Source organism: Stegostoma tigrinum, chromosome 29, assembly GCF_030684315.1.
Source record: "Stegostoma tigrinum isolate sSteTig4 chromosome 29, sSteTig4.hap1, whole genome shotgun sequence".
Classification (NCBI taxonomy): Eukaryota; Metazoa; Chordata; class Chondrichthyes; order Orectolobiformes; family Stegostomatidae; genus Stegostoma; species Stegostoma tigrinum.
The window spans coordinates 41,606,699-41,625,568 of record NC_081382.1 but is presented as its reverse complement, the minus strand read 5'-3'; the positions used below and the strand labels follow the sequence as shown (position 1 = coordinate 41,625,568).

The window sequence follows — 18,870 nt, the reverse complement described above, 5'->3', positions numbered from 1 at the left end:
ATAGGTTTAGAAAATGCCTCTGGTGGTATTTGATTCAATAACTGGAGTCATTCACTATAATCTCACGCCCATTTCTTTATGTCCTTCAACACATTCACGTTCAAAATTTAGCTTCTCTTAATGCCAAGATCCTGTAGCACCTCCAAATGATGCGATCAAAATCTGTTAACAATCTGAGTCAAACCAAGCTGCTGCTTCCTTCCTCAGTTCTGAGGAGGGGTCACCTTATCCGAAATGTTGACTCTGTTTTCTCCTTCACAGATGCTGCCAGACCTGCTGAGCTTTTCCAGCAACTTCTGTTTTTGTTCCTGATTTACAGCATCCGCAGTTCCTTCAGTTTTTATTAAGCTGCTAATTCCTGGTCTTTACGCTTTTATTTATACATCCATGTTTTCAAATTTAAATTCATCATGTTCCATTAACGAAGACAATCTCTCTTTCTGAACAATGGTGCACTCATACACTTAGGCAGTAACAAGTCACCTCATCCGTACAGTCTTACCTAGTAGCTGTACCAAATTGGGATGCTTAATTTCCTTCATAACTGCAGCCTCTTTCAAGAATTCTTCCACTTCCATGGTATCTTCCTGCAGAAAGAGAAGAGCTCTGCATTATTCCTGGAGGGGCAAAGTGTGGAGGGATGCCAGTACTGCCTACTGCGAGAACTGATGACAGAAGTGGGGTTAATCTCAAATACACCACACTGTTTTACGGAGATAATGCAGATGCTGGAGAATCCAAGATAACAAAAGTGTGGTGCTGAACAAACACAGCTGGCCAAGCAGCATCTTAGGAGCACAAAAGCTGACGTTTCGGGCCTAGAACCTTCATCTGATGAAGGGTCAAGGCCCAAAACATCAGCTTTTGTGCTCCTAAGATGCTGCTTGGCGTGCTGTGTTCATCCAGCTCCACACTTTGTTACATTGTTTTACAGAGATGTGTAGCTAAAATATCAGCGCATTTTCTCTGCAAACGTCATACTGTTACCTTGTGCAGCAGATATTTGTTCACAGGACTTGTGCATCTTTTTTTTATATATGGATATATAAACATATGTAGGAAGTTGTGTGGAATACATGGATGGAGACAAGATTATTATAATTCCACAATTAAGTTCAACATATTATATTTCAACGTAGCACCTATGGCTGAAATGTGAATTCTGCTCAATATTCCTATGCTAAACAAAACTGGGAAGAGGCAAAGAGAACTATTTTGATGCAATGAGCCATTGTGATCTGGAAAGTGTAGGCTGAAAGGACCATGGAGCAGATTCAATAATAACTTTCAAAAGAGAACTGGATACAGACTTGAGGGAGAAAAAAAAAACACTCATAAGGAGAAACAGCAGGTTTAATTGGGTCAGGTTTAAAGAGCTGACAGAAGTGGGATGTGATGGCCTAGTGCTCTTGTTGCTGGCCTGTTCATCCAGAGACCCAGATAATGTTCTGGGGACCTGAGTTTGAATCTTGCCACGGCAGATGGTGGAATTTGAACTCAATAAATATTTGGATTTAAGAGTCTAATGATGACAGTGAATCCATTGTCGACTGTCATAAAAACTTGTGTCAGCATTACCCATCTGGCTCACTAATGTCTTTCAGGGAAGGAAACTGACATCTTTACCTGGTCTGGCCTACATGTGACTCCAACCCACAGCAATGTGGTTGACTCTAGACTGCCCTCAGGGCAATTAGGGGTGAGCATCAAATGCTGCCTGGCCAGTGATGCCCTCATGCCGTGAATGGATAACAAAAAAAGTACAGTGGGCCAAATGGCCGCCTCCTGCACTGTCATTTTACAATTCCATGAAAAGACTCACATTTATATGACATCTTATTGGATATAGAAATATCTCAAAGTATGTCACCAGAAACGAGGTACATTGAGGGAGCAGCTTTTATGTACAAGTACGCCAGAAATAGCAGTGAATGACCAGTTAAATCGGTCTCAGACAGTACGTACGTTATTGTTCTTTCTTTATTTCCTCTGACTACCTGGACACTTCTGCCAATTTTTACCCATCGCCACTGCTTCCTTGAGAACACCAACTTTAATTGAACATTATACAGACAGCCTTCAAACAACAATCTGGTGTGTGGCTACTACAATCATTTTGTAGAAACTCCCAAGTTATGCAATGAGCCGAAAGAATCCCTTAATGTGCTGAGTAAAGTGGAAACTTTTGTGGTTTTTAAGACAAGCCGTGGGTGGATTTTGCTGCCATGTGGTAATGTTTACTTTTTCTTGGGATGTGGGTGACACTGGCAAGGCAGCATTTATTGCCCGTCCTTAGTAATTTGGAAAACATGAAGAATCAACCACACAGCTTGGAACTGGCACCTCATGCCAGGTAGAAGTGGCAATACATTTGACAACCAATTTATTTCAAGTGCGACTTCACAACTTTCTTTGTGGGATCTGAACCTCTGAATAGCTGATCTATGGCAATGATAGAAGGCTAAAGTACGTGGTAATGTTCCCCTGCCAATGTCAGAAATCGCTATGTTTAAGACAGAGTTACTGTGGTACCGTGAATTCAATAAACTGACATAGCAAATGTCAAAGACACACACACACAGACACACGACTTCATTCTAGGAAAACCCAGCAGGAACCACTGAGATTAAGAACCTTGAATGCAGGAGAAAAAGAAAACCACTTTATAGTCATACTGTTTGTGCTCTTGCCCATGATCCAGGCCAGCCTGTGGTTGAATTCTCTCCGCCTTAAGATGACTAAACATGTCATCTTAAAGAAATGTGCCATTACTAGAGGATCTAGTTTGCAGATGGGTTACATCCGTAGTTTGGAAATCAGTAATTGACCAGTGAAGATAGATGCTCATCTCAAGCCACAGATACTCATAACAGAATCTGTAATTCGGCTCATCATGTCAGACTGGACTTCGTACTACAGTAATGCAAAGATAATCCTACTACTCAACGCTCCATCGTATGCACCAGTGATTCCAACATTCGGCTACCTTGCCTTTAAAGGATACAATATCTCAAAGTCTAATTTATCCTGCAATTGAGATGCAAGATGCAAAATGCAAATCGGGAAAGTCGTAACAATTTTAGTCAGAGAAAAATTACCAGTATTGTACATCCTTGTGCTACCAATGCCATGCTGCCCGATGGTGTTACAGCCCAATCTCAAATGTCCCATCGTCACTTTGGAAGTGGCTCAGACCTCAACCAATTCTCACTACAAAGGTTCATCAGGTACTCCTTGATGTCAGTGCCCAATTGTAATTGAACTCAAATGAATGCTATGGAAAATTTAAAAAGAAAACAGGGCTGCTCAAAGATTATGCGCTGTTTGGTCTAATTATCCACTGATTCCCTCTCACAAGAAATAGCTTTACAAATGTTTTCCTCTCATCTTCAAAACAATTATAGCACCTCGACAGGCCTGTCAAAATAAAATGCACAAATGTGTCCACATATAGCGCCTCACATGCCCCCAGCATGTTCCAAAGCATTTCACAACCATAAGGTGCTTATTAAAAGCATGGTCACTGCTGTTTTGTGAGATTTGCAGCTACCTTGTACAAGCTCAGGTTCCATCAGCAGCAACAGATAAACGAACAGATTATCTACTGCAGATGTCATTAAAGAAGGAAATGCCAACTAGAGCACTGATCGGGCTCCCTGCTCTTAGTGGAAGACGTCACGGTGCCCATCGTCTCCAACTCAATAGACAGTCAGGGCCATGGTTTAAAATTGGAAATACTGAATGAATGCCATCCAGCCCACTGCACCTGTACAATTCTACAAGTACGCCTATCCAATTAGTTCCAATCCCTTGCTCTTTACTCCACATTGTTTCCTTATCCAAAGGACAGCATTCCTGAAATGTCAGTCCAGTTCTGCTTAAATCACAGGAATGAAGTTTGAATCAAGATCCTTCGGAGTATAAAGTTTGCTCATTATCACTGAGGGCAAGCTAAACATAACTTATCTATTGAAAGGGGCTTTACTATTGAGGCTCCATTCTGTGTGCTTCTCAGCTACCTAATCATAGCTCAACTCAAGAAGACCTTACACCAACATATAAGATTGGTTATTTAATATATTTCCCACTTACAGCAAAACAGAACTCACAACCAGTGGGAACTGAGTTTAAATGAGGTAGCATTGAAACTAGTCTCCCATGCCACAGTTGACCTCACCTGCAAGTGAGAAGAACCAAAGTTGGCAGAACGTCTCTCGCATTGCATTGGGATGTTGAAGAGTACTCCACCGGAACTGAGTGATTGGCGGGTCACCAGTGGACCAATCGGATATTAGATGTGATTAAGTTATTTGTTCAAACATGCATTACACCCATCCAGCTCCAATTTCAGAATGGGCCTTTAAAGTGAACATATTGGGTCGTTGACATACGAGAATCATCTGCTCAAAATCATTGCTAACTTCCTCCTTATTGGCAATTCAATGCAGCAATGTGCCTTGGGAAGTTTACAGTGCTAAAGATGCTACATAAAAACAAATTGTTCTTGTGCTACTTCAGGAAGATGAAAAACAATTTTAAGTGGGAGAGTTCAATCTGAAGACTCGCACCCACATCTAAAAAAAATTCTCCACTACAAGTGTCTCCACATCTGAAGTTCCAATTTACTAGAGATTTTTTTAATTGAAGTTTATTTCTTGCAAAGCTGTGTCAACACTTCTCGTATGACACTTAATTCAACACCTCAAAGGCAGCTGACTAAAAAACAAACTCGCTCCAGCCTTTATACAAGTTTAGAAGGATGAAACCTGAGGATATTTAGGGTAACATTCACGGTGACCTTCTGGCCTTCCAGCATGGTATGTCGCCCACGGAGTGTGCAGCCAGGGCCCTGTGTGGACTGGAAGCTTGGTGCCAGCATGGTCTGTTGTACTGAACTTTTATTTCTGTACTGCTGGACGTTTTATTTCTCTATTGTCTAAGATCTTGCAACTAAAGAAGCTGTGCCTAGGTAATTTTGTGTCTAATTTGGGGCTGTAATGGGTGATATATAAACTTTTCACCATACTCATTGAATACATATGATAATAAAGGCTATTTCTCTTCTACTCAAATATTTAACCTGCTCAATTCTGGGTAACACCACAGCATCATGCAAGTTCATAAAAATTCAAATCAATCCAAATGTCAGGCTGTTGCTTGTTTATTAAAGTGCATCTAATACAGTGGACAATAAGTTATCGCGCTCCATCACTTAAAATTCCACATGTACAATTCAACCAAATGCCGCAAGATGTGTCATGCTCAAGTCAAACACTAGGGGAGGCTAGTGACACACTCAATTATCATGCAATTGGACAAACTGGATACAGTTTGCTTCCCAAGCTGTGGTTGGCAGGGTATGGGGTGGTTTTTCTGACTTTACCCTCACCAGCCTGTACTCCCAAGTAGTAAATTGTTGGAAAAATTGGTGCTGTGACCTCTCAGGTGAGTCTATCATATTAAATCTGGAGATAGATAGAACCAGTCAAGGCCGTCAAAACTGGACAAAATCACGTAGCGAGATTGTTCAGGCACAGGGCCTCCACATAAACCAGGAACCTTGTTAAGAGGTAAACTTGTTTCAATTGTACAGGGTGAGTCTCTATAGTTCAATTCCTGTTCGCTATTGTCAGTCATCTATATTTTTCAATACATTGAGTTGTATATGTTGATGGCTACGAAAAGACTGCTCCCAGGCAATTACACACCAGGAAAGACATGCACGAGCTGCGGCCAAAAAGTGACATCAAGTTCGATCAAATACACTAAATAAAGGACCTGCATTTGGAAAGCACAGATTCATGTCATTTTTCTTCAAACGTCTGACAAGCAATTCACAGGTAATGAACTGGAGTCGCAGTGACTAACTTCAAGGTCACTGCAGGCAAAGAGGTTTAGGGAATAAATCAAAGTTGGACTATCCCTGCAGCTATATCAACTATTGGGAGAAAGGCAAATGAACTATTTCATGTTAAGTGGGTTCCTCTGCCTGGCTGCAATGTGCTCAGGGACTAGTTTCTGCTTCCTTCACTGAAAATCAACTCAGAACTGTATATTTTAATTGCAGGCATACACTATGTTCCCCCTCCTGTTGGCCATTCTCTCTGATCATTCCTCGCCTTCACTCCATCTTTTGTCCCATTCCTGAATTGTGTCTATTCCAGTCTTCAGAGCCCATCTGGTTGCTAATTCACTTGTTTTCACACTCACTGAACAGAATCCTCAAGAAATACTCAAAGGTCCACTCGGTCTAATAGCTTTAACAGGAAACAGTTCCTGCTTCTATGGGTCTATGGGAGCATTACATCCTGCAGTTACTCAGTCCTACTCCAGGAAACAAATCAAAACAACTCCCATTTCAAGAGCATCTTTAAACAGTTACAGGGAAGTGACAATGACTGACGTTGACTCAGGGCACTATTTGACTGACTGTAGGAGCAAGTAGCCCAGCAAAAGTGAAGACGATGGAAATCAGGGGATAGAATGTCCATTTGTTAAAGCCATACCGAGCACAATGGAAGATGATTGTGTTGGTTGGTGCCTTTCAATCAGACAGAGAACATCTCTGCACAGGATCCTCAGGGTGGTGACCAAGGCTCAATAATCTTCAGCTGCTTCATCAATAATTCTCCCTCCATCATAAGGCCTGATGTGAAGACATTTGTTGATGCCTGCACAATGTCTACTATCGCTTGCAACTTCTCGGATACAAAAGCATCAAGTATACATACACTAAAAACTAGATACTCTTCAGGACAAAGCAGACTGCTCAAATGACAGCCTATCCACCAGCTTGAACATTCACTTCCTCCACTAGAAATGGACAGTGGCACAGCAACAGTGAAGCAATGATGATCTGTTTCCAAGACAGGACGGTGTGTGGCGTTATGGGGAACTGGCAGGTGATAATGTTCCCATGTGACTACTTTCGTTTTCCTTCTAGATGGTACAGGTCAAGGGTTTGGAAGATGATGTCAAAGGGGGCTGTCCTTCATGGGCAAATGTTAGACTTGCAAATGACATCCATAATCCATGAAAGAATAACATGTAAAATGATCCAGGATGACAGGAGCTAGTAGCCAAAATTTGTCAAAGGTGGCGATGTTTGGGCAGGGGACCAAACATTTGGTTGAAGAGGTAGGTCTTAGGGATGTTTTTAAAGGAAGCAAGAGAAATTGAAAGTCGGCGAGGTTTAAGAATGAAATTCTCAAACTCAGGATCTTGATAGGTGAAGGCAAAAGTCCCAACAGTGGGACCGAGAGAGTGAGAAGTACACAAGGGCCTGGAGATGGAAGAATGTGTTGTACACCTGAAGGAGCTTAGTGAAACTCGGAGGGACGAGGCTGTGGGAGGAAATGAATACTAAGTGAGAACTGTTTTAAAATTAAGGCACTGTCAGACCAGGAGCCAATGTCGGCAGAAGGGTCAATGAGTGAATAGACTTAGTATGAATTACGGACAGGTGGCAGAGTATTGGATGAACTCAAGTTTGTGTTAGGTGGAAAGAGAGGGTGGGTTAAGATAGGACTCAAGGCCAAGCTGAGGAGCACTAGAATAGTTGTGCCTGGTGGTCAAAGAACATTGCAAAGTCAGGATTTACCAGTGGTGAAGGCAGGAAATTGCAAGCCTTGTGGGAGAGCAAGATTTTCCAATGACTTGTACAAGCATTGTGAATAAAGTGGTTGCTCTGAAGTATTTCAGGTAGTGATCTTCCACACAAAATTATTAAAACTGCCAAAGCAATGATGCATGTGTTAACTTGAATTTGGTTGTTATATTAAAAAAAAACACATCTCTTGGAATCCTTCTGCATCATGCATTGCATTTCTTCATTGTATAGTCAGCTGCTTGGGCTCCACATTTATGTATGGGGATTGTAGAGATCATGAGATGCTCACAATTTCCCCACTGTTGATTATCAACTTATTTTTTTAAATGTACACAGATTATTGGAGACTATTGTGAAGGAAATTAAAAATACTTATTGCAATTAAACCAATCTCTCTTCTTATCTGCCCTCTGCTGTCCACTGATTCATTCTTAATCCTTGGTAACTCCAACCACCTGAACTCACTCTGACTGGACTTTGATTTTTGTGGTTTTTCTCCCTCGTCACAATAAGGTAGTATTACTTTCAATGGTTATTTTAAGTCACTTTGTCCTCTTCCCGTCAGATTTGCTTCATGACTCCCCAAACGCCTGTTCTCTTTAATCAATCTTGGAAACATACACATAAACAACTATGAATCTGGTGAAGCGCCAGAATGCACGAAATCCTTGCCACGTATCTCTCGTATTTAACTGCCTGGCAACAATTTGGACACAATAATGGAATATCTTCTTCTTTGCCAATATGGGACAAAACCAATTTTTACACGTGGCTCACATCAAATGATAAACAAATACTCATGATCCAGGAGCAACAAGGATTCCTAAGGGAGAAAAAAAGAGGGGTCGTAGACTGTTCCACAATTCAATTGGGTCATGGATGCCCTTCTATTTGAACTCCAACTTTTTATACTATCCACATATTTCTTATTTCCTTTTGATTCCAAAAATCTATCAACATGTCTTTACTATGTTCAATTCCTCAGCATCCATATCCCTTAAGGCAGAATTTCAAAGATTTACAGCCTTTTGAACAAAGAAACTGTTCAACTTGGTGTTAAAAATCTGACGCCTTATTCTGCCTTGGTTTAAGAACTCTCCAGGCATGGAAACAGCTACCCAGTCAACCTCATTCACAACTTTATATTTCATTTAGACAACCCCACATTCTTCCAAATTGTGGGGAATATAAGGCAATTCTCTCAACTCAGGAACCCAGTTTAGTAAACTTTTGTTACTCTTACTCTGGGGAAGGTATGACATTCCTATCTGCTTGAATTCACGCTGTGCATCAGTATGACATACGATACTCAGCCAGTAACCTTGCACAGAATCCCTACAGTGTGGAAACAGGCTATTCAGCCTACTGACTCCAAATCGACCCTTCAAAGAGCATCCCACCCAACACAGCTCCCCTACCCTATCCCTGTAACCCTGCATTTCCCATGCTTAATCCATCTAACCTGCACATCCCTGGATACTATGGGCAATTTAGCCAGGCCGAATCACCTAACAGTCAGGGTCTAAGACTCATTCCAGAAATGTGACCGCAAAATCTAAGCTGATACTTTCAGTGCAGTACTGTGGGAGTGCTGAAGCACTGAAAGTGTTGTCTTTGGTTGAAACCTTAAACTGGTGTCTAGTGGATGTAAAGGTCAATGCTACAGCATCACTTCAAAGAACAGCAGAGGAGAACTACTGTAGCCGCCATTTCTCCTTCAACCATCAACCCAAAAAAGACGACAGATGGGCATTTGGACATTGGTGTTTGTGGGAGCTTGCTGTGTATCCCACAATCGTGCCTGTAGCTCCAAAGCTAGAAAATGATTTACAATGTCCTGAGTTGGTGCAATAAAATAAAGCTTGTAGTCCTAATGTAAGTTAAATGGCTCACCTAGAGACTGCAGCTCTGGCAGTGCTGCATCACACTGTCAGCATGGATTACATGCCGATGTAGTGTTTGAAGTGGCGATCTTCCGACTCAAAGGGAGTCAGCTATATACAGCCAACATATTGGTAGTCTAATGACCCATTAATTTAAATTGTAAGTCTTCTAACTACATTTTCTTCCCAATTCAGTTACTTGATACTCTACTTTTCTATGTGCAACAACTGTGAGGGAAATCTACCATACCTTCAGCGTCTTCACTGCCACAGTGAGGTTGTATTTTTTCCACACTCCCTCGTACACCTCACCATACTGTCCTCCACCCAGCTTGTGTTTCATTGTAATGTCTGTTCGTTCAATCTCCCATTTGTCATAATTTGGGGAGACTCCATAAATTGTAGGCTTGTTACGTTTGGGAGCTGGGTAGTGTAGGGTGGTAATAAGTCCATCAGCCACTGTCGAGTGGTGGTGAACGAGCTCTGCCAAGGTGTTGAAGCGACTCTCTGAAGATACGTATAGCTGCAAAAACAAGGAGGGAAAGTGTTAACAGTACTCAAATGCACACTGGAAAAGTCAGTTCTGTTTGAGAAAGGTCATAGTCAACCTAAATCCAGACATCTCAACGTTTTCTGGCTCTCACAAGTCCATTCTAGTCCAAAATTAAACAAAGAACTGTGGATGTTAAGAGATCTGGGAAAAAAAAACCAGAAATTGCTGGAGGAAGTCAGCAGATCTGGCAACATCTGTGAGAAGAAAGCAGAGTTAACGTTTTGAGACTGGTGGCACACTGCTTTCTTGCCACAGATGCTGGTAGGCCCACAAAGTTTCTCCAGCAATTTCTGTTTTTTTACTGTTTTAGTTCTACCTTCTTTCAAAGCTTTGCTCTGGGGCACGCGTTCAAAGCCCACCAGGGTCACAGGTGAAATTTAAACTGAAATAATATAAATCTGGAATTGAAAGCTTGCATTCATACCAGTGACCAATGATTGTTGTAAACCCATCTGATTCTTGACTTCCTTCAGGAGGAAATAGGATTAGACCTACATGTGACTCCAGATCCACAGCAATGTTGTTAACTCTCAACTGCCTAGCAAGACACACAGTTCAAGGGCTGCAAATACCCATATTCTTCCTAAAAACAAATAGAACAGAAAGGACTGGTACAGTTGCAAGAACAAAGTAACCAGTATTAAAAAGCACAAGGTTTGATAAATACATGAAATCTTTGATTTGAAGAGGAGCTGATCCAGGAGAAAATACAATGGAAACAGTTGCAAGTGGTCACTGTTATGATCCCAGATTGTGTTACTACAGACAAGTCAGATTCCAGAATAACACTTGGTTCTTTTGTTATTTAATCATGGGATGAGGTTGTTGCTGACTACACCAGCATTTATTGCTCATCTCTAATTGCCTAGAGGGCAGTTAAAAGTCAAACACTTTGCTGTGGATGTGGAGTCACATGTAGGCCAGACTAGGTAAGGATGGCAGTTTCCTTCCCTAAAGGACATCAGGGAATCAGATAGGATTTTCTCACAATTGACAATGACTCATGGTCATCATTAGACCAATTCCACATTTTTTTTCAGATGAATTAATATTCCATCACCTGCCACGGTGGGGCTCAAACCCAGGTCCCCAGAACGTTACCCGGGTCTCTGGATTAACAGTCCAACAATAACTTCACAAGGCTTTCAGCTCCCCTTACAAGGGACATTAAATATATATCATATAGAATGCTTGATAGATCATATCTCTCTCTATAATTGAAGACAGAAATTTTTGATTGAAACATGAATACATAAGACTGCAGATGTGGTTTTAACAGAATAAATAAATCAGAAGTTCATTACGGAACGGAAAGAAAAATACAACAAACTGAACTACCTAAATATCATACATTTGAAAGATTTCAAAACACACAGCTTAACAAAATCACAACTACGACCCAACATCGCCACTTTACAGTGTTTCAAAATTCAGAAAAAGATGTTTTCCTTGTCCAATTCGTAGGTCTGTCCTTACCCTGCCAAGTCTTTTGTGCAAATCCTCACATAACTGAGATCTTGGACCTTCTCAGTTTTGAATAACAATGCAAGTTTCACCGAGGTAACGCTTCCTTAACTGATTCCAACAAATTTCTTTCGAGGACAGAGTATGTTTTCATGTGACTTGTCAGTTTTCTTCAACCTGCACCCAAAAGCGTTTCAACTAAATTTAAAAAAAAAACTTGCTCATCCTAAACTCTGCTAAACTATCGTCTTAATGTTTTCTCCTATAAACCCCACAATATAAACCAAATTTCATTAACACTACAGAAGACCTCACTGTCCTGCTCCTTAACGTACACTGGTTTAAAATCAGGGTTCTGGGAAGACTGACCTAATTCATTTCGAAATCCCTTCACAGAAATAGACAAACCTTCACATTTTACTAGAATAAAATCAAAACACTGCTGATCCTGTGAATCTGGAATAAAAAAATGTTGGAGGAATTCAGTAGATCTGACGGGATATGTAGAGAGAGGTGAAAGGAAGTTAACATTTCAGCTCCAATATGACTTCTTCAGTTCAGAAGAATCACACTGGATTTGAAACACTAACTCGGTTTCTCTCTCCACAGATACTAAATGACTTGCTGAGTTTTTCTCCACATGGTCCGAGTTTGAAATCCAAACTCCATAAAAAATCTTAAATAAAATCCGAAAGAACTGCAGATGCTGTGAATCTGGAATAAAAACAAAGTTGCTGGAAAAGCTCAGCAGGCCTGGCAGTATCTGTGAAGGAAAAAAAAGTTAACATTTTGGTCTGGTGACCCTTCCTCAGAACTGCTGCCAGACCTGTTGAGCTATTCCAGGAACTATGCTTTATTCCGTAAAAAAATTAATATATGAAAATTACAGACCTTTTATCACATTCTAAAGGCAGCACCAGGGATCTGGGTTCAATTCCACTCTTGGGCGACTATCTGTGTGCAGTTTGCACGTTCTCCCTGTGTCTGCGTGGGTTTCCTCCGGGTGCTCTGGTTTCCTCCCACAGTCCAAAGATGTGCAGGTTAGGTGGACTGGACATACTAAATTTCCGTACAGTGTCCAGGGATATGTAGCTTAGGTGGATTATAGGGGGATGGGTCTGGGTGGGATGCTCCAAGTGTCGGTGTGGACTTGTTGGATCGAAGGGCCTGTTTCCACACTGGAGGGATTCCACGATTCTATTCTAAAAATGAGCTTTCAGAAGATAATGCTGCTCTTCACTCACTAGCCCCCAAAAGTTTGTTACTTCTGTGTCCAGTGGTCACAGTGGTATAAATCTTGTTGGCCATTTTAGATCAAAGTGGCAGGTCTTATCAGAACTGGTAATTGGGTCATCTATAACACCAATAGACACAAACTTTTCTGTAACCTTCACTGAGATGTCTATCCTCAGAAAATACATCCCTAAAATGTTAGGGGCCTGGTCTGTGCAAGTGGAGAATAGGGACTCACAAAGCAAGGAAAGAGCTTAGTTATGTGGGTATGCATACTAGTGATATTTCAGCTACACCACAAATAAAATTTCATTAGTTTTACAAAATAGGCTAGTACTTAGTTTGCAACTTGCATATCTGGTAAGTTCTTATATGCAATAAATTACTGTGAAATGCATTTAGCTGTTATGTATATAGCAAGAAACCAAATACTGTATTGAGATGAATACGAAGGAACATGTAAGAACTCACTGCTCTAGTTCAAAGAACATCATGGGATCTCTAATATACACCTGAAACAGCTGAAGATACAGAGCCTCAGTATATTGCCTCATTCGACGGATGGCAATGTAGCAGGGTACTAAACTATCAACATTGATGACTTATTCAAGTTGAGGCAGAAGGGGACTTGAAACAAGTACAAATTTTTGAGCTGAGCAAACACAATCATTCCAGGATGCATTTTACTGGAATTCTGGTGAAATACTGGAAATGAAAGCAAAGCTCAAAAAAAGATTAAAATTCTGACAGAGTGAACCAGGAGCCACAAGCAATTTTCACTCTCGCCCACGAGAGATCAGTAAAACGTAATGTCACCTCCTACAAGCAATGTAATCTCCTGTAATGACAATAACACAATCAGCAAGGAGTCCCATCAACTACACTGACAGTCTAATGCTCCTGCTTGGAACCACAACTATTTGAATACTAAACTTACTGTGTGAGTCAGTGTAATTGCTTTTGTTCCAAACCAGTGTCGAGTTCAGGTCAGACAGTGCTTTATGCTGGAAGCAGTTTTTATATTAAATGCTTTGAGGCCATGTACTCAAGTGTGACCTTGTTACGGCTTTTTTTTATTGGCCTCAAACAAGTTATATTTATAAAGGCAGTTTTACAGCACTGAAAAGCACTCAAGATACTTTGAGGTTTGTGGAATAAACATAAACCAAGCCAAAGGACAGAGTGGTAGGGTTGACTCAAAGCTCAAAGACATGATTTGTTCTGTAAGGTCTTAAAACAGGGATAGGAGGTTGAAAAACCAAGGGATTTGGTAAAGAAATTCCACAGAATAGGTTGCAAAGAGCACAAGACAACACACACCAGATGTGAGCATTAGTACACCATATGGCCCAACAAGCTTACCCTGTCATTTCACGTGACCGTGGCTGATCTTGGGTTTTAACTCCACTTTCCCAGCTGCTCCCCCATCCCTCAATTCCCTGAGAGGCCAAAAAGGCACCCGTCCCAGTCGTAAAGAAGGAGCCACAACCCTCTGAGGTACAAAATAGGCTAGCTCCAAAGGTTCACAATCCTCGAGTGTGGAAATATGCCCTCAATTCACCCTGAACTGACAGTCACTTATCCTGAAACTTTGTTCCTGTGTTCTAGGATCATTATCCATCCAGGTGAAACACCATCTCAGTGTTGATGTCCTTCACAATCTTGTAAATTTCACTGAAATCACCTCTTGCTCTTCTGAACACATACTGAGTAAACTGGATCAGCACTGAAAAATCCTCACAGCCCACAGACTAATTTCATGAACAATTGCTTCCAGTGTATCAACTGGTATCAGTGTACCAACTGCGAGTGTATCCTCCTGAAATACAGACCAAAATGGCCCACAGTATGGTCTTAAAGTCCTGTACAATTGTAAGATGATTTTAAAAAAAATCCTGTACTCCAATCCTCTTACAATTAAGGCCCACGTGACAGTGTGCTTGCAGTACCTACATGCTTTTTCATGAGCAAACCAAAGCCTCTCTGAACACTCCTACAAGCAAGTGAATAATATCTCACTTTCTTACATTTATGTTCCACTTGCTGTCTTGCTGCCTACTCTCATTCTGTATTTCTTTGCAGCCTATGTCCTCATGACTTTCACTTCCATCCAGTTTTATATTGTCTGCAAACCTATATACAGCACTTCCCGTCTCTTTGCTCGTTACTAATATAGATTCTAAATAGCTGAGATTCCAGCACTGATCCTTACAGCACTCTAGTAGTTATTGCTTGCCAACTTGAAAATTCCCCATTTATGTCTATAATTTGCGTCAGTTGATTAAGTAAACCTCTATACATCATCCCCAAACTCAAAAAGCCCATCTTGTCTATTAACATTTTTTTTTAGGGTGGTACCTAACTGAATAACATTTGGATATCAAAGTATAACAAAGCTGCTAAATATCCCTTCTTTTCACACTACAACTTACATCTTCAGAGAACTCTACGCTTGCCAGGCATAATTTCCCTTTTGTAATCTCACTTTCTCCGGTCAGCCTTTAATTTTCTAACTGCAAAGTGAAGAATACTTCTCTAACCAAACATCCCAGCACAACTGAGGGTGTGGATGCAGAAATAGGTGGACTGAAAGATAAAGGCTGGATGAAGATTTCAACAGCAAACGATTGAGGCGGGAACAGATGTGGTTCATGCTGATGCTATGATCCTGGACCAGACTGCGACATTTAAGCGGCAAGGGACCAGTAATGTTTCTTTAAACAAAAAGATTAATTGTGAGGTCCATAGCTCTTACAAAGGGAATAACGCCACAATATTCCAAGGTTTCAAAGAATAAACTTCACAAAACAAAGTTAGAACACTATCCACAATTTACATACAACATATATTCTAATATCTAGAATTGATCTGAGGTAATTATTGATAAGATACAATGATAATGGGAATTGCAGATGCTGGAGAATCCAAGATAATAAAATGTGAGGCTGGATGAACACAGCAGGCTCAGCAGCATCTCAGGAGCACAAAAGCTGACGTTTCGGGCCTAGACCCTTCATCAGAGAGGGTTCTGGAATAAACAGGGAGAGAGGGGGAGGCGGACCGAAGATGGAGAGAAAAGAAAATAGGTGGAGAGGAGAGTATAGGTGGGGAGGTAGGGAGGGGATAGGTCAGTCCAGGGAAGACGGACAGGTCAAGGAGGTGGGATGAGGTTAGTAGGTAGGAAATGGAGGTGTGGCTTGGGGTGAGAGGAAGGGATGGGTGAGAGGAAGAACAGATTAGGGAGGCAGAGACCGGTTGGGCTGGTTTTGGGATGCAGTGGGTGGAGGGGAAGAGCTGGGCTGGTTGTGTGGTGCAGTGGGGGGAGGGGACGAACTGGGCTGGTTTTGGGATGCGGTGGGGGAAGGGGAGATTTTGAAGCTGCTGAAGTCCACATTGATACCATTGGGCTGCAGGGTTCCCAAGCGGAATATGAGTTGCTGTTCCTGCAACCTTCGGGTGGCATCATTGTGGCACTGCAGGAGGCTCATGATGGACATGTCATCTAAAGAATGGGACGGGGAGTGGAAATGGTTTGCGACTGGGAGGTGTAGTTGTTTATTGCGAACCGAGCGGAGGTGTTCTGCAAAGCGGTCCCCAAGCCTCCACTTGGTTTCCCCAATGTAGAGGAAGCCACACCGGGTACAATGGATGCAGTATACCACACTGGCAGATGTGCAGGTGAACCTCTGCTTAATGTGGAATGTCATCTTGGGGCTTGGGATAGGGGTGAGGAAGGAGGTGTGGGGGCAAGTGTAGCACTTCCTGCGGTTGCAGGGGAAGGTGCCGGGTGTGGTGGGGTTGGAGGGCAGTGTGGAGCGAACAAGGGAGTCACGGAGAGAGTGGTCTCTCCGGAAAGCAGACAGGGGTGGGGATGGAAAAATGTCTTGGGTGGTGGGGTCGGATTGTAGATGGCGGAAGTGTCGGAGGATGGTGCGTTGTATCTGGAGGTTGGTGGGGTGGTGTGAGAGAACGAGGGGGATCCTCTTTGGGCGGTTGTGGCGGGGGCGGGGTGTGAGGGATGTGTTGTGGGAAATGCGGGAGACGCGGTCAAGGGCGTTCTTGACCACTGTTGGGGGAAAGTTGCGGTCCTTGAAGTACTTGGACATCTGGGATGTGCGGGAGTGGAATGCCTCATCCTGGGAGCAGATGCGGCGGAGATGGAGGAATTGGGAATAGGGGATGAAATTTTTGCAGGAGGGTGGGTGGGAGGAGGTGTATTCTAGGTAGCTGTGGGAGTCGGTGGGCTTGAAATGGACATCAGTTACAAGCTGGTTGCCTGAGATGGAGACTGAGGTGTCCAGGAAGGTGAGGGATGTGCTGGAGATGGCCCAGGTGAACTGAAGGTTGGGGTGGAAGGTGTTGGTGAAGTGGATGAACTGTTCGAGCTCCTCTGGGGAGGAAGAGGCGGCGCCGATACAGTCATCAATGTAACGGAGGAAGAGGTGGGGTTTGGGGCCTGTGTAGGTGCGGAAGAGGGACTGTTCCACGTAACCTACAAAGAGGCAGGCATAGCTAGGGCCCATGCGGGTGCCCATGGCCACCCGCTTTGTCTGTAGGAAGTGGGAGGAATCCCACCCCAAGCCGCACCTCCATCTCCTACCTACTAACCTCATCCCACCTCCTTGACCTGTCCGTCTTCCCTGGACTGACTGATCCCCTCCCTACCTCCCCACCTATACTCTCCTCTCCGCCTATCTTCTTTTCTCTCCATCTTCGATCCGCCTCCCCCTCTCTCCCTATTTATTCCAGAACCCTCACCCCATCTCCCTCTCTGATGAAGGGTCCAGGCCCGAAACGTCAGCTTTTGTGCTCCTCAGATGCTGCTGGGCCTGCTGTGTTCATCCAGCCTCACATTTTATTATATTGGTAAGATACACAGTTTTTGAAAACCCGATAGAGGCAGATCCCACTGATTTCTCAGAACGCCCCAGACATTACAAAGGATTCCAATTTCTTCCCTTTCAAAGACCAACTCAAACTCCATGAAAAGCCAGTCACAAACTGACTCAGAGACTGCTCATGTTCTGATACTTCACCCTCCTTTCCTGGGAGTATCCTCCCTGGATTCTTCAAACAGCAGAATAGTGGATACTCAAAAGGGATAAAGCCTGTTTTCTCACTGACAGCTGGCTTCACCAAGCTGATATTGCTCCTGAATTCGTTGGCCTCTCAAGTTTCTTAGCTGCACTGAGCAAATACTGCTTGTGAGCTTCCTTCATCCCTACTCTCAGCTGCACTGAACTATTAATGGCACATGGCCACTTTCGAGCTGCCACAAATCTCAAGAGTTTTCCTGAGCCCTAACTCTTAGCTATACCTTCAAACATCTTCTGAAACTTCTAACAATAGCGGAGCCTTAACTCCCCGTTCCCAGTGGCTGACTGACCAGGAGGGTGAAGGCAGCAACTTCATCCTCTTGTTGCTTCCATTCAACTGTCTAAAACTGACTATTCGGTAGTAACATAGCAGTAGGATTTGGTCATTCAACGTGCTCCATTATAGATCATAGTCTGGGGACATGGCTTTGAGGTAGATGATCACATCCCTTGATACCACTAATTATTAGAAATCAATCCAATCTGTGTATTGAAATACAGAATGACCTGACTTCCACAGTTCTCTGGAACACAGAATTCCGAAGATTTATAACTGTCAGGGGCAACATCCTTCTTGCATCTACCCTTTCTCTCACAAAGAATTTTGTAAGTTTCAATGAGGTTACCTCCTGTTCTTCTAAACCCCAGAGAATACAGGCCCAGTCTCCTCATCCCAGGAATTCATCTGAATGTCCATTGTACTTCATCTATGCAAAGTATACCCTTCCTTATGCAAGGGGCCCGGAGCTGCACATAATACTCCAACTGCTGTCCAGAATGATAAACTGTGGGAGAATGGGAGGTCAGATAGGGGTCAATTATTTTGGTCTGAGAAGGGGACAAACATCATCAGAGGTTAACCTTTGGGGTTATCTGTCCAGAAACAGTGGATGCTCCACTATTGAATATATTTAAGACTGGGATAGACAGATTTCAGGGAATTGTCTGGTCATACATGCTATGGGGCAAGACTGGAAAGAATTAAGTTCAAGGCTAAAAGCCAGTCACAACTGTATGGAATGGCAGAGAAGG

General features: G+C 42.6%; 1 protein-coding gene across 3 annotated transcripts in view; it reads right to left on the bottom strand.

The window, feature by feature from the left end:
* Nucleotides 1-18,870, bottom strand: part of LOC125465414 (tyrosine-protein kinase ABL1-like) — a 243,013-nt gene that overhangs the window by 64,609 nt on the left and 159,534 nt on the right. For all 3 annotated transcript variants that reach the window (XM_048558891.2, XM_059638345.1, XM_059638346.1), the window contains exons 4-5: nt 9,743-10,015; nt 503-587 (exon numbers count right to left, since the gene is read on the bottom strand). In XM_048558891.2, the coding sequence (XP_048414848.1) occupies nt 503-587; nt 9,743-10,015 (358 nt within the window). The remainder of the gene's footprint in view (nt 1-502; nt 588-9,742; nt 10,016-18,870) is intronic.